Here is a 14,863-nt window from a genome sequence, read left to right on the forward strand (position 1 = left end):
ACAGTCCGCAGCTGCTGATCTCGCTCAAAACAGTATAGAAAATGAAGCCTCTTCTCCAGGCTGCCCACAGGATATTGAAACATGGAGGAAACACAAAGCCGTCTGTGGAGAGAGGCTGGACAGGAGTGAAGAAAGCAAGAAAATCAATAATCACACACTGATGGGATTTTGGAGCAAAACGTGTTACAATTTGGGCACAACACAACCATTTAACTGTGACATCCCAAACTGGAAGACATCGGCGGCCAGAATTATGAAAAAGCAGAGGAAATTTTACTTTCAGTTTGAGTATACAATACGTTTGTAATTAGCATTGGGAGTGCAAAGTGGAGAACAGCTTAAAAAACACAATTTAATGATTTAAACTGCACAAAATATACAGTATATATATTTATACTGAAATAAAAAGTATCAATAGCAATGATTATTGCAAACCATTTAGACTGCAATGAAACTCTAACTAAGAAAATTACACATTATTACATAATAACAATAATAATTCTGTGAACAGGTCAAACTACACTGTACCACAACCTTCCCTTGATATGGCTGTGCAAATGTCTGCCAGCTTTTCTGAGGCAGAGTATTTCCTTATACTTACCTTGTATGCTTAAAGGAGAGAAGTTTACAGTTGATATGTAAGCTGTGACTCAGCTGACAGGCGAGCTATGCTTCCACATCAGTATGCCAATTTAATAAATAAAATGCGTGTCACTACAGTAGGTACAGAGTGCGTCAGAAACTAGGTGCAAACAGCTTAATAAATCTACCTGAGAGACAAATGTGACCAACACAGGCCACACAGTGACTTATAGACACTGGAAAATACAGCCTTGATTATTCAAGTCTACTCCACTCTCTGGATCCATTGCAAATTCACCATCAGATGAGATGCGAGTGGAGTACTGCTGAGACCAGGGTCAGGGAGATTGAATTTGCCAACTAGGCCCACACTGTTTAATGAATGAATACATTTTCTCACTGCTCAGATCCCATTAAACTTACATGAACCCTCCAGCATCCCTCTCTTCCACTTATCAAGGCTTTGCTTGCCGTTCACTTCAAGCAGACTGAGACTGTAAATAACCAACAGATTAACCGTTTTATTCTAAAACTTCTCTGAGAATCTAAAGATTACGTTTATGCAGCTGAATTAGGAAGTACTGATTTAAGTACAAAGAACAATCAATGAGGAGATATGATGACTTCTAATAAACAAGAAGCCTGAAATCAAAGCAAACAACAAGCAAACATATATGTGGTCTATGTTAGAACTGCAATTAACTATTATTTTCATTATTGATTCATCTGTAAATCATTTTCTGGATTAATTGATTATTCGCTTGGTCTATAAGTATCAGAAAAAGGGAATACTGCTCATTATAATTTCCAAGAAGGCAAGGGGTCTTGAAATGTCTTGCTTTGTCAGACCAACAGTTCAAAACCCAAACATATTCAATTTATTTTAGTAGAGAGAGACGTTTGAGAAGCTGGAACCATTTCATTTTTGCTTTAAAAAATGGCTTAATCATTTATTAAAATTGTTGCTGATTGCATATCTTTATTATTCGAAGGTTTTTGTAGAAAAAAGGAACGTCAGGCCCCCGCAAGGCTTACATAGAAATGAAGAAACGAAGAGGAATACAAGCTTTAACCACTGCAAAAACAAAATTTTAAATTCGTTGTTGGTTAGTAGTTTAGTGTATTTGAGAGACAGGGTAGTGCAAATTAATAAATAGTGGTTAATCATTTTAATCAGTTTTCTAAAAAGCTTATCTGGAGCTTATCTCAGCATCCACTGGGCGAAAGGCAGCGTACACACAGTACAGGTCACCAGTCTATCACAGGGCTGACACACATAGACACACAGAGCTTCCACTTCACCTAACATGTTTTTGGACTGCGGAGGGAAGCAACACAGACACCAGAATAGGTACGATTACTGAAGCCCCAAGGAGGCACCACTCCAATGCTTTCTTGGTTGAAAATAATCAGCACTTATTCTATGTGGGTGGTTCAAAGTTTGATAGCTTCATGCTCCTGTCTGACTGCGCTCATGCTTCAGGTGCCGATTATGAAATAATAATAGCCTGCACAGTGGCCACAGTAGCTCTCCTAATTGAAAACAGCAGGTCTTCGCCTTATTTCCCCTCTGAGGGAAGCCAAGGCAGTGTGACACTGCAGTGTAAAACTGAGCCAGAGCCTCATCCAGTGGCACATAAAGCCTTTTATAGCTGCAAAGTCACCACAATAGAAGATAATACAGCCTAGAATTCTTTATATGTCTCTCCTCCCTGTCTATGTCTCCATTTCCTGTATTTACTCTCTTTCCAGCAGCTATCACTCAGAAAATGAAGCAGACAGCAGCAAACACAACACTCGCTGTGGTGTCTGTTTAAAATAGCTGCTGTAGCACACATCCTGTCACTTGCAGAGAAAATCATCAGCACGTACAACGTAGCTGACCTGCGTCATCAGCTACGTTAAATAACATGACATTAAATAACCTGGCAGAGGGTCAAAATCCTATACAAGCCCTGTGAATTGGCCACTGGGATACAAACTGGGATACTGGCACGCACAGCCACAGAGGGGGGAAAAGAGAGAGAGAGACCTTGCAGATCGAATAAGGAGGAAGCAAACAGATGATAAATTCAACAGAAGGCAACCACCCTTTATGCTTCCGTCAGCAAATCCAACAGGCCTTGCCTAAAGCGGTGCAAAGAGAAAAACACGGGAGGGGCGAGGACTGATGGATAGTGACAAATGAGTGGCTGAGCCAAGGGAATCACTCAGAGAGGAGGGGGTAAATGAGTTGTAGCTCACTCTGGAGTGAGGAGAAGAGAAGAGGGGAGAGGAGAGGAGAGGAGAGGAGAACCAAGGTTGAAGGCGAGAGGAGTTGAGTTTGAGTGTGGGGAGAAGATAGGGGAGATGAATGCTGTCGTGCTGACAGGAGACTATAGGGACAAATTACGACGACAGAGGATGAGGAGCTTTGAATGGGACTAAATGCTCAGACAGCCATTTAACAGCCAGCTGTGACACCCACACAACGTCGTATTCACACATCCAGAGCAGCTGAGCTGAACTGCGCAATCTGCAATTACACATACGCAAGATCTGACGTTAACTAAGTTCTCACTTTGACGTGTCATGTGAACATATACAATCTGCAAGAGCCAATGAGAAACCACCAAGACCCTTTCAAATGACATTTCCATTTATTTCTATTGGCCAGTGCCAATACCACATTGTTATTACAATGCCATAGAAATGAACACAATCTCTGGGTTTAACACAATTCATCTGAATAGCCTTTAATGGACTATCTCTTTAAGACCCTTCACTGACAGATGTTGGATGGCAGTCACAGTGTGATCCACACCTACCCCTCCCTGTTGCAGGGCTTATTAGACAAAATAGCTTAACCTACAAAAGCTCTGTATGAGAGGAGACAGACACAACTATATTAGCAATACAAAGAATAAGATCGTTAAATGTAGGTTCACCACTGTATCAAGTAAAAATAGTGAGACGTGTTCAGCTAGAATTGTCCTGTAACAGCATTTTCACACTGCGAGGCTAATGATAGCAGTGATAGAAACTATGAGAGCAGTGTGGTGTCTGATAATATCACTAGCTTGGAGCTGATGTGTTTGCACATTCATTGTTGTTGATATGGAGTAACATTATCACAATATGCTGTAGGTCTGCCTGAATTTGATAACCTCTATTCCCAAATTAAAACCATGATAAAAAAGCACAGAGTTTAGGAGAGTTTCCTCTCCATTAGCCTACAACGCACCCAGGCTTCAGGCCCTCAGTGAAGTCATGTAATAATTATTTTATTTTGTATATGGCTGCTTTGGTCAGAAAATGTACTCAAGGAAATATGCTGCTGACTTATATAATGAGTGAAATCACAAAGATATACAGTAGCAGCCTGTTTATTTACACTGCTGCAGCACAGGAATACTGTTACCTTATAGCAGGTGTTTGGAACTACAACTTTATAGAACAATGGAGTGTGTGTATTAAATGGCTGTATTAGAAAATGTGTCTGTTTCTGTATATTTTACTTAGCATAATAGCGAGTAGCTTTGGAAGCAGAATAACTCCTTGTTTGCTTCACTGCAAGACTTGTCGGAAGGTATTGACTTTTTCTTTAATGGGACTTCTTTAGCACTCATAAAACCCTGCCCTAAGAGCATTTCAGGGCAGTACCGCATGAATGATGGGCATAATTGAAATATGTCTTCCCTCAGTAATATTTAAAATCAAGTCAACCTGCAGCATTAGCTGGTTCAGAGATGAATAAAGCTGAGGTTAAATGGGGTAACGAGGTTACAGATGGTGGTATGTTAAAAACAAGAAGCTTAAACAGTCAGCTGCATCTTCCAGTCCTCTACCCTATCCAATATAATCACACTACAAATTGCATCACACTATGAAAACTTGTCCTCTATTGCTTTCATAAACATTATATCTTGCTGCTCTCTGAGCCAATGTCAAGTCACTCAAAACACAGTACAGACAGGTGAGTCCCGACTGCCTGTAAACCCTCAACCTGAATACAGTAATGCATCTATTCATTTGTACATGCAAGCCCTCACTCTCTCTCCAGTAAGGCCTGTTTTTTCCATTGCATGTGAAGGCGCACACTGACTGAGCAGGTACACGCTTGTGAAATCACCCCCCCACACGAGACACGTGCCAGCAAGCACGAGCATCTGCAGCCAGAGGCACCCCACTTCCATTCTCACCCTCTGATCCAGCTCAGCTCGACAAGTAAAACCTCACCAGACAGACCTCTCATTACTGAGCTCCTGTCAAAGTCAGCACTCGCCTCACCTGTGATAATGAAAATCCCCAAACTGTGAATATGACCAGTGAATGCAGCATGACCGACCGCTGTTGGACTCAACATTTAGCTGCAGGCACCAATACATGCATTTACAGACATATCCAAATCCATTAGTATACTTTAAAGTCAACACATGGCTATATCAAATAACGTGTGTCATTTATATAGTAGCACCCATCTCTATGTTGATGATGCAATCATTTATCATAATGCCAAGGATAGTGCTTTTAATCTAAAATGTGTTTTAAATGCGTGCAAAACCAAATTTATGTTGATTTCCAAGCAACTGATTACCACTCTTGATGGCACAGATACTGGATGAGTCTGAAATAGCAATAACTAAGATTTGAACCAACGTCAAAGTATTACTGACATATTGAAGGTGAACCTGATCTTCTCATAAAGAAATACGGCCTGTTTTCACAAATTCGGCAGATATAGCCTAATGATGGCAATCTTTCTTCAATTCATAGATTGTGGTGTGTCATCTATATGCATGTGTCTACCTCTTCTTTAAAATATCCACACATAGTCTATCAATGTACACATGACTGCACTCAAATGTGACCTTCTCTTTCTGTAATAAGAGAGCATCATTGGCTCTTGTTTATTCATAAAACCGGTCTATATAGACCTCATCATCCATCCTCCTGTCTTCAATAGCTGATATCACACAGTATGGACGTTGATCCCAGCAGGGCATCGCTATTGTACTATTGGGAGGCTCCTTCAGTTGAAATATGGATCTACAGCAGTTATTTAACTTTGATATGTTCTTGTGTAAAGCATATTTGAGTATTTTGAAAAGCACCCTATAAATAAAATGTATTATTATATTTTTTATTAGCAGCAACCATCCCTGCTAAATGCAGAAGCTAGTGCATTAGTGTCTTAAACTGCAGTTCTTCCAATGACCAATAGAAGCTGGGATTAAGAAAACTCTGACTGTACTGAAGTGACTGAGAAAACTCTCCAATTGTCTCGAGATCTTTAAGGTTGGTCATTGTTTGTTTTTAGCCAAGATACAGTGAGTACTGAGCAGGATATTGTACAGTTGATCAATAAACTTGTGTAATGCATGTACACAGTATCAATTAATACGATGATAAAATATTTGCAGATACAGCGGTCTGGCCAATTTATATCGTTCTAATAATTAGTTACACAATACACCATGGCCTCAATTGCTAATAGGCCTTTTTCACTAAAGACATCTGCCTTATCACAGAAAGGAAAAGCAAAGGTGTAAATAATAAAATCAACGACGGCTGACTTCCATTTAGCTGCTTCAGTGTCATGGTCCTGGTGTTGTTCATGCTGCCTCACAAATGTAACAGAGCCGTGTAAATGTTATTAGAAACACCTGTGCTTTTCCTGCTATGACAAATGAAAACGTCCTCTGAGAAAAACATCTACTTCAAATGTGTGTCTTAATTAAAAAAGAAACACTCTAAAAATAAAATACAAGTAAAACGTGTCTCAGCCTGTCACAGCCAGCCGTGGTGACTGCGGTTTGTTCATTAGCCCTCCTGCTTGCTTCAGAATCTGACTCCAGTAAATGCCAAGATGGTGGCAAATGGTAAACCCAAATTGAGGCTTTAATGGCTTCTTCAGAAACATAATGGGTGATATTCATGTTTTTTTAATAGCTTGTGGGTGACAGGTGGTGATAATGCTAGTTGTCTAAATGCTGGAAAAGTCAGGGGAGGGGTCAAAGAGAGATGTTGTTCCTGGGGAGAAGGTGGGTAGAAATCCTAGTTACACCTCTGGCTCTTTCTATATATCAAATTCATCTATACCACATTTATCATTTTGCCCTTTCAGACATCTCATTTCCTGGCCATGGTTTGTTGTGCTGTTGACTAGTCACGACTGTACCTACACGAACGTACAACACAGATTATACAGTAACACATATATAATGTATGCATCATATAGTACCTGTATATGGTACCTAACTTTACCTGCTTCCCACATCCAGTCAGCTACTAGGTAGCTGCTAGCCTAGCTTACCAATTCCTTGCTAGCAAAGATGAGTCGGGACTTTCTGGTCACAGCCGTAGTATCAGAGACGAAATGGATGTCAGGGTAATGAAATAAACATGAAAGACGGATAGGGTTTATTTTCAGAGGTGATAAAGTACCCATGTCTGCGGCGTCCATCCCGTAGCTAACTCCAACGACCGTGTCCCCATCATCGGATGCTGCGGCCCCGGATAGCGGACTCCCGTCCCTGGCCTCCGACAGCCCGACCGCTCCCTCGGCTGCTGCTTCCATTCAGCCTCCCGGAGGAAAAACAGGCAAGCACTCCGAATGAAAGACCCACACCGATGGCGCGAACCCGGTGCCCGGTGAGAGGGAAGGAGGAATGTGTTGTTTGAAATGTAACAATAATCAAACGGAGGAATGTGTGATAGTTATCCGCGACTGTCCCTTCATCTGTGCGGTGTGTTCTCACAACGGCGGCGCACGGTCCGCTCCTCTCAGGTCGACTGCGCCGCACTTGCTGCTGCTGCCGTACCGCTGCTGCCTGATTTTGTGCTGGGCACGGTGGCTCCCCCTGCAGGAGGCCGAGGGAGCTGCAGCCTGGAGCTCAGCGTGATGCTCTGAATCACATGCAGAGGTCAGCTTGAACTGATGGGAGTCTGAGTGGCTGCGTTACATTTACACGGGCTCTTAATCCGTCTGGTGAGTCAACACCTCTTTATCATGACTTTTACTTAAAAGTGCCACAAAAACGTTAACAGGAACAGAAAAGACTGGAAGAGTCAGCCAGGGAGAGGGTTGACCAATTAAGTCATAATAAAAATGACAGATTTCTCTCAAGTTCTCATCCTGGCTTGCATATTAATCATACTGTATTGTATATAGATTTCAAACTTATCTTATATTGGATATATAGCCATGTCTAAATTAATAAATGTTTTGGCTCCAAAACAAGAGGTTATTGTCTATTGGTTACTGGTGTGTTGGCTGACAATGTACTAGTATGACCCAGAACTATGGGTATAATTAGAAGTCATTCAAATTACCAGATTAATGAGTATTAATATGCATAAAACATGCTGTAATATCTTCACAATATCAAGCTGCAAGTCGAGTAAACTCTCAAACTGTTTTCTTCAGCCATTATTGTATACAGTACACAGAGCAGAAAACACCACTCAAACAAGACCTCAAGGCCCTCATCTGTGTTCCTCTGCTGGAATCTTTTAATGTATAATTTTACGGCTTTATAGGGCTTCTTGAAAGGATGAGTTTAGTCTTGTCACATGTCTGCAAGTTGTGAGCAGTTTAAATAGTGATTTTTTAATCTGAATGATTCTTAGTGGCCTGAAGAGGTTAAAATATACAGTATCAACTGAGGCAAATGCAATTTGCAATCATTTTAAGCTCTAGTGCTCACAAATGAACAGTTTGCTGAGACACACACACTTGCATTTTTCCATATGACATAAATGGATTTTCTGTCACCTTTCACCATTGCCATTATGCAGAATGAAAGATCCTTGTGCACATCAATAGCTCAGGACAAAACATCGACACACATCGATTCTACATGCAACACCAATATAACACGATATAATATAACTTAAATATTAATATTAATACTAAATATTTCACTGATAGAAATATAATAAAATAAATATCACAGACAAAAATATCATTAGAACAAAATCTTGTTGCGCATTTTATTATGAACAATGCCACACATTAATCTATTAAAAGAGCTAATGGTGCATTCAGGGATCCTCTCTCCTTCTCTCCAGACTATCAAATGAATACAAGTTTGGTCTCCCAGGAGGTTTGCACGCCATTTTCATCAGGTCCGCTCTGTCCGCCATGCGGGTTTATGAACAGACCGTCACTGGTCTGGGGTGGACCCAAATTATATCCACTGTTGCTTGGAGAGGCAGAGAAAGGAGATAAAAGGCAGATGGAAAGACAAAATGGACGGAGTATCAGTAAGCATTAATCATCCATTATGTGTTTAAAGGTATTGTGGAAGATCCTTCTCCACCACCTGGAAAGAAAACAAGAGTAGAAGTTGACATCAGTTGCATGTCCTAATGAAAGTATATTAACACCTGGAGAGACACAACAATACACACACAGTGTGTGCAGTTACAACTATAGTGACATACACATCTGGCTCTGAATTATTGGCTGGAGATACGTTCAGTTTACATGAAAGGTCAATTTCCATATTCACAACAGCAGATTTCTCATCTGTACACAATGTTTTATCTGGCCAGTTTCACATATTAACAGCACATGGAAAGACTGTACACTACAGTATCTGTGGAAAAGTCAGGTGTTTGTACATACACTTGGATCAGTCATGGGTCCATATCTCTTCACCACCTGACCCTCTCTGTTGATCAAAAACTAGACAGAAAAAGGAAAAAGAGAAAAATGAAATGCAGTGAACATGGCATTTATGAACAAAGAATTATTTTGTTGCTGCAAAAAAATACAGGAATAGATGATTAATTGTCAGCTATATCAACCCTGGTGATGTCTAAATATATAATAAATAGCTGATAAAAAACATTTACCTTGGTGAAATTCCACTTGATGCTACTGCAGGAATAAAAACAAATCATATGTTAGAAAATATTCACTGTTTAAACACTATGAGGATCAATAATTCCTTTAGAGGATCTGGCTCTGATTCAATCAAAAACATATTTACCAGTGTGTGGTATCATTATAGTATCAATATGCTTGTTATAATTATCCCAGACCAGCCTTTTTGTCATAAGAACACGAATGCCACCCCGTCATATCTCTTTGTCCCAGTGTTCAGTTATTGATTTGTTCACCACTTACTTTCCCAGGAAGCCTCTCCCGTTGGGCTGCTCTTTCAGCCACTTCCACAAAGGATGAGCGCCGGGACCGTTCACATCAATCTTACTGAACATGTCAAACTGAGCATTGTAGGAACCGGCAAACTGCTTGATCTGAGCTTCATTGCCGGGCTCCTTCAAAGCAAAAATAAGTTGAGAGTAAATAATATGACTGCACTATTAAAGTCCCAAGCTTATTCTCAAAGTGTGCAGTAATATCAAATTGTATATATAAATTATATATATGAATGAAAAAAACTACTAAACCAATGCTGATAAAACAAGTGATTTACTAAAATATGATGCTTTCTCATGGAGGCACCATTTGCAAATATCATGGTCATAAAATGTTTTGAATTAAACTCTTCCATCTTTAACAGTAAAGAATACACTGTATGGTCTCATCCAGACTGTTTAATAAAACACTTGTTTGTTACATACCTGGTTCCCAAACTGGTTAGAAGGGAAGGCAAGAATGCGTAAACCTCTCTCAGAGTACTTGACGTGCATCTCCGCAAACTGAGAGTAGTTTACTGGGGTTTTACCTCATTTAGAGGCAACGTTGGTGATGATGACAACATCCCCCCTGAAAATACAGAGCAGACACGTGCATAATGTCGAAGCGATGGGAGGCTTTTAATGAGATGTTGCAAGTTTAGGGAGAGAATATGTCAGAGATAGATTTACCTGTATTTTTCTAGGGAAACAACGTTGCCATCAATATCTGTTGCTGAGAAGTCATAAATAGACGTGGCCGTCTGCCAGTCCTCTGTCGGAGTAGACTGTTAGGAAGAAAGAGGGGTAAAAAAGACTTGAGTAATGGGAGCTTACTTTCAGAGTGCACTTTTATCCTGCTTAAGGAAAATTAGACAACAATATACCGTACACACATTTCCCCTGAAAATTATCTTTTAAAACTGTAAAAGGGTTAAAATCTCTACTGTGTCGAATTCATTTGAAAAAAAAATACAAATATGTTTCATAATAAATGCATCAAAAACACAGAAAAAATTAAATTAAAGAGCGATCCTCTTTCCTCTCACCAGTGATCATTTCAGTTCAACAAAATCTGACATTGTCTAAAAGCAAGTTCCAGCACTGCAACATAAACCAGTGTTTCAGGCCTAATCTCATTTCTTCTTACCATAGCCTGCAGCAGGACAGAGAACAGGACAGCGGACCCTATGAGGCGCATGACTGCCCTTCAGTAAGGTCCTCTGAAGGCAGAAAGCGAACAAATCTGTAAACCCCGAGTGGCTTCAGCTACACCCTCACTATCCGACCACAAGCCCTCTACTGAGAGACAAAGAGCACACGCTCCAGTGTCCTCATATAAAGACAGCGGGTGATCATTAACAGAATTGATAGGCTGTGATTCTCCAATAGGTCCTTCTCTGTTGCTGACTAATAGATCCACATCAGAAATGCACATGTACTACGGTCCGCAGTCCACAACATTATCACACACTCATGAAGAAATTTGACTCCTTATAAAAGCAAAGATTTAGGCCATGGGGGGTGAGCTTCATGTGGCCAGGGCAAAGGGCGACAGTCTGAAGAAACACATAAACTCATTATGTAATGAGCTTCATATCCGAATAAACAACAAAAAGTTACATCAGTGAATCAGCATGATTTGCAGTACACTTAACCTCCTAAATCTCCCTCTGACATAAAAGTCACGATGGCTGAGCCCAAAACACTCGTTCATTCTACCAAATAATCATAATCTGGGAAAACAAGAGAGTTGGTGTTTCAAGAAATTGGAAAACAATAATCTCTGTTTTATTAACTCTAACAGCACTTTGTACCTGCCCATGTACTTCTACAGAACATCTTGCCAAATTACAATCTGGTAATACCAGTGGAACCACCAGGCAAAGCATTGCACAACAAAGTGAGTGCTTGGGAAATAAACTGATCTGATTTTGATCTGGAGATTATTTCCCAATTCGCTGGCAAGTCTACATGGGAATCATGTTTCATGGCTTGGCAAGTACTAATATAGAAAAACTCTATTTTATAGGCCGTGATCCATAAAATATTTACAATTTAAGATTCAAAATATAAAGTAAAATAGCCATAAATATATGTTAATGAAAATGACAAAAGAAAGGGGAAAATTATGAATATTTTATTGTCAGATGAGGATTTGGAATAGAGAAGAAAAGGTTTCGGGAGGTAGTACAAACTATGCATGATAAGACTGAGCAGGCAGAGCCAGAAGTCCCCTTCATATTTATGTGATAACTGTATTTTTGGTAAAATTGTTTGCAATGGTGCAAAGTAACTAAGTGCATTTACTCCTGTACGACTTTAACGTACTTGTATGACGTCCATGTTTAGACTACTTTACTCTTCTACTCCACTACATTTATTTTTCAGATATAGTTCCTACTTACTTTGAAGATCAATGTTTCAATATCAACTTATAAAACCTGATGAGTTATTACTGATTCAATTAGTTACAACAAAGTAGTTAAAATCAGCAAACCTCAAGACATATAGGCCAATGAGGTCGTCGAATGAGTACTTTTACTTTTGATACCTAAAGTATTTTGTTGCTAATACTTTTTAACTTTAACTGACTTATGCAAGAATTTTACTTGGCATGGAGTATTTTTATAGTGTGGTATTGCTTTTCATACCACTGATACTTTGTAAGATTTATTTGCCTGACCGAATGCTGGTAGGGTGAAATAAATTTTCACAGCTGATATAATCAGGGGCAACGTGCTAATATGACCTCGTGTTATAAAACCTTTAAATGACTGTTGCTGTATTCCTCAGCATGATAAGCCTATCAGCAGATACCAGCAGCCAGATGGGGGAGTGCTGCAGCAGACACATCCGATGTCACAAACCACTCATATGAACCTTTGCACTATTTTACACCCTCCAACACCAAACAGTAAGTAATATGCAGGTACATACTAAAGTGCACTGCCTGTGTAATATTATAATCATGCACCACCAGGCTGACAGACAGATGAGCTGGATCAGAAAACGTAGGCTGCCGGAAGTCAGGAGGAGCAATACAGTATCGACATACACGGACGGTGACTTTACCAATAGACCGTGGGCTCTAAAATAACACATACAATTTAAAATGAAAGATTTATGAATGAAAGACAGCGGTTGCTTTAGCTATCGGTGATAGCCTGTTACAGACATCAACGTTATGCAAATGAGAAATCACAGGAGCACCCACACCACACATACCAAGTAGTGTTTTACGTTACCGTTGAGGATAAAACAAAGTACAGTACCATCGCCAGTAGTACTCCACTGCTCGCCACAGCCCCGAATGTCAAAATAACACATAACGGCCTCATTTTCTGTTACAGAAGAGGCCACATTTGTCCCAATCAATAGTTACATTATAGCCGCTGACTCCGCCCTGCAGTTTGTTGTGACACAGAGGCCGAAGAACGGAGGAAAGAGGTGGCTCAGAACTGCCTGAATGCAAATGATCTTTATTATCATTATTATTATTATTATTATCATCATTACTATAATACTACTTATTATTCCTTTTCATATTCTTAATATGTAGATATTATATACATAGCCTATAATATATTATCATTATTATTATTATTATTATAACAAGCGTAGTTTTCTTAGTGAAAGTTAGTAATGAGGCAGAAAAAGCAGTTAGTATGAAAGAGGTCATGGCTATAGTATGTTTTGATACTGAGAAAGCTTATGATTCAATGTGGAGAGAAGGACTGCTGAATAAAATGCATAAAATGGGAATTGGTGGAAGGTTATACAACTGGGTTTTAGACTTCATGTCTAATCGGTCATTCCGTGTTAAAGTTAAAGGGATGATTTTGATATTGTAAAAGGTATTCCGCAATGTTGTGCTTTAAGCCCTATTCTGTTTAACATTATGATAAATTATATTATATATATATACATATAGAAAAGAGGGGAATATAGCCAGAGAGCTATATTGAAGGTTGGTCATATGACTGGACTACAAAGTCATGTTACATGTTTTTTGGGGTTTTGTTGTTGTTGTTTTTTTACCAGGAAGAGAAGGCTAGATAATGTGCATCTTAAATTGTATGGTCAGGGTAACAGAGTTCAAATATTTAGGATTATGGTTTGATGAGAAATGTATTTGGAGAATCATGTTAAGCAGGTTGAAACAAAATGTAAAAAAGCAATGAATCTCGTGAGATCAGTTTCTGGTTATGCATGGAGAGCAGATAAACAATTACTACGGGATATTTATAGGGCCTTAATATGATCATGTATTAATTATGGATGTATGATATATGGAGTAGCAGCCAGGAGTTAAAATTTGAAAGAATATAGCTCTTAGACTCAGTATTGGTGCCATTAAAACAACTCTTATTAACACACTACTGGTGGAAGGTGACGAATTACCATTATATTTAAGACGGTCAAAGTTGTCATTGGCATACTGGGTTAAGTTAAAGGGATCTGGAGAGGAACAATCTGCAACAAAGGTTTGATTTGGATGGAATATTAATACAATAGCAGAAGAAGGTGTTAGGAGCCATGTATATATTTATTATTTGTTTATTGCCGTCACATCTATTACGTATGGCATGATGTCACGGGGGTTGGACCGACAATAACGTTTGTCCATGTATTCACCTGTTCACCTGCATGGCGGCGTGTGAGCGGGAGTGAGTATTCTCACATTTTCTGTTCGCACGCAAATAACACCGCAATATCGCAGCATCCACGTTAATTTTGCCACATATCAACTGCATATAGTGGATTTTGTTCGCGTTATTTTACTTTGAAATGAAGAATAAATCTTTAAATGGACAACCTGAAGTGGACCTGGATCATTGAAACTGCGCGCCCTACAGGCGTAGATCGTTCCCTGTCTCAGCCTCTCAGCGGCTTACGGTGGTTGGAAGAAGTCGCTATAAATGTGGTTTAAGTAGGCTACATTATGGGCCAAATATTGTGTGGGATAATGTTCCTCCATGGATATTCCCACTGCCCAATGTGGACTGGCAACTTGTGGAGCAGAAGAGAGAAGGGACTAAAAGGAATATAGATAACATTGGATATTTGGTCCAAGATTATGTGAAGAGGGAGTGGACATGTTGGAACAGGAGTGTGAGTTTGATGTAGCTAAATGCAAAATAATTAATTATAT

At 39.5% G+C, this 14,863-nt stretch overlaps 2 protein-coding genes across 4 annotated transcripts in view; both read right to left on the bottom strand.

Annotated features, from left to right (window-relative positions):
* Nucleotides 1–7,141, bottom strand: part of pip5k1ca (phosphatidylinositol-4-phosphate 5-kinase, type I, gamma a) — a 36,354-nt gene extending 29,213 nt beyond the window's left edge. The window contains exon 1 of the mRNA XM_070908217.1: nucleotides 7,009–7,141. Coding sequence (XP_070764318.1) covers nucleotides 7,009–7,141 — 133 coding nt within the window. The remainder of the gene's footprint in view (nucleotides 1–7,008) is intronic.
* A 1,387-nt stretch (nucleotides 7,142–8,528) lies between these two features.
* gpx4a (glutathione peroxidase 4a) lies at nucleotides 8,529–13,121 on the bottom strand. 3 transcript variants are annotated; one of them, XM_070908219.1, is made up of 7 exons: nucleotides 12,984–13,121; nucleotides 10,402–10,496; nucleotides 10,156–10,300; nucleotides 9,698–9,849; nucleotides 9,424–9,448; nucleotides 9,194–9,253; nucleotides 8,529–8,888 (listed from the first exon to the last, which is right to left on the bottom strand). In XM_070908219.1, exons 1-7 carry the CDS (start codon nucleotides 13,047–13,049, stop codon nucleotides 8,856–8,858), a joined length of 576 nt encoding a protein of 191 aa, XP_070764320.1. In that variant the 5' UTR covers nucleotides 13,050–13,121; the 3' UTR covers nucleotides 8,529–8,855. The 3 variants fall into 3 exon arrangements, with proteins under 3 accessions (XP_070764320.1, XP_070764319.1, XP_070764321.1); XM_070908218.1 differs by having other exon boundaries at nucleotides 12,957–13,121; XM_070908220.1 differs by lacking the exon at nucleotides 12,984–13,121 and adding an exon at nucleotides 10,859–10,924.
* Nucleotides 13,122–14,863: the final 1,742 nt, after the last annotated feature.

The sequence above is a fragment of the Enoplosus armatus genome, chromosome 7 (assembly GCF_043641665.1).
Source record: "Enoplosus armatus isolate fEnoArm2 chromosome 7, fEnoArm2.hap1, whole genome shotgun sequence".
Classification (NCBI taxonomy): domain Eukaryota; kingdom Metazoa; phylum Chordata; class Actinopteri; order Centrarchiformes; family Enoplosidae; genus Enoplosus; species Enoplosus armatus.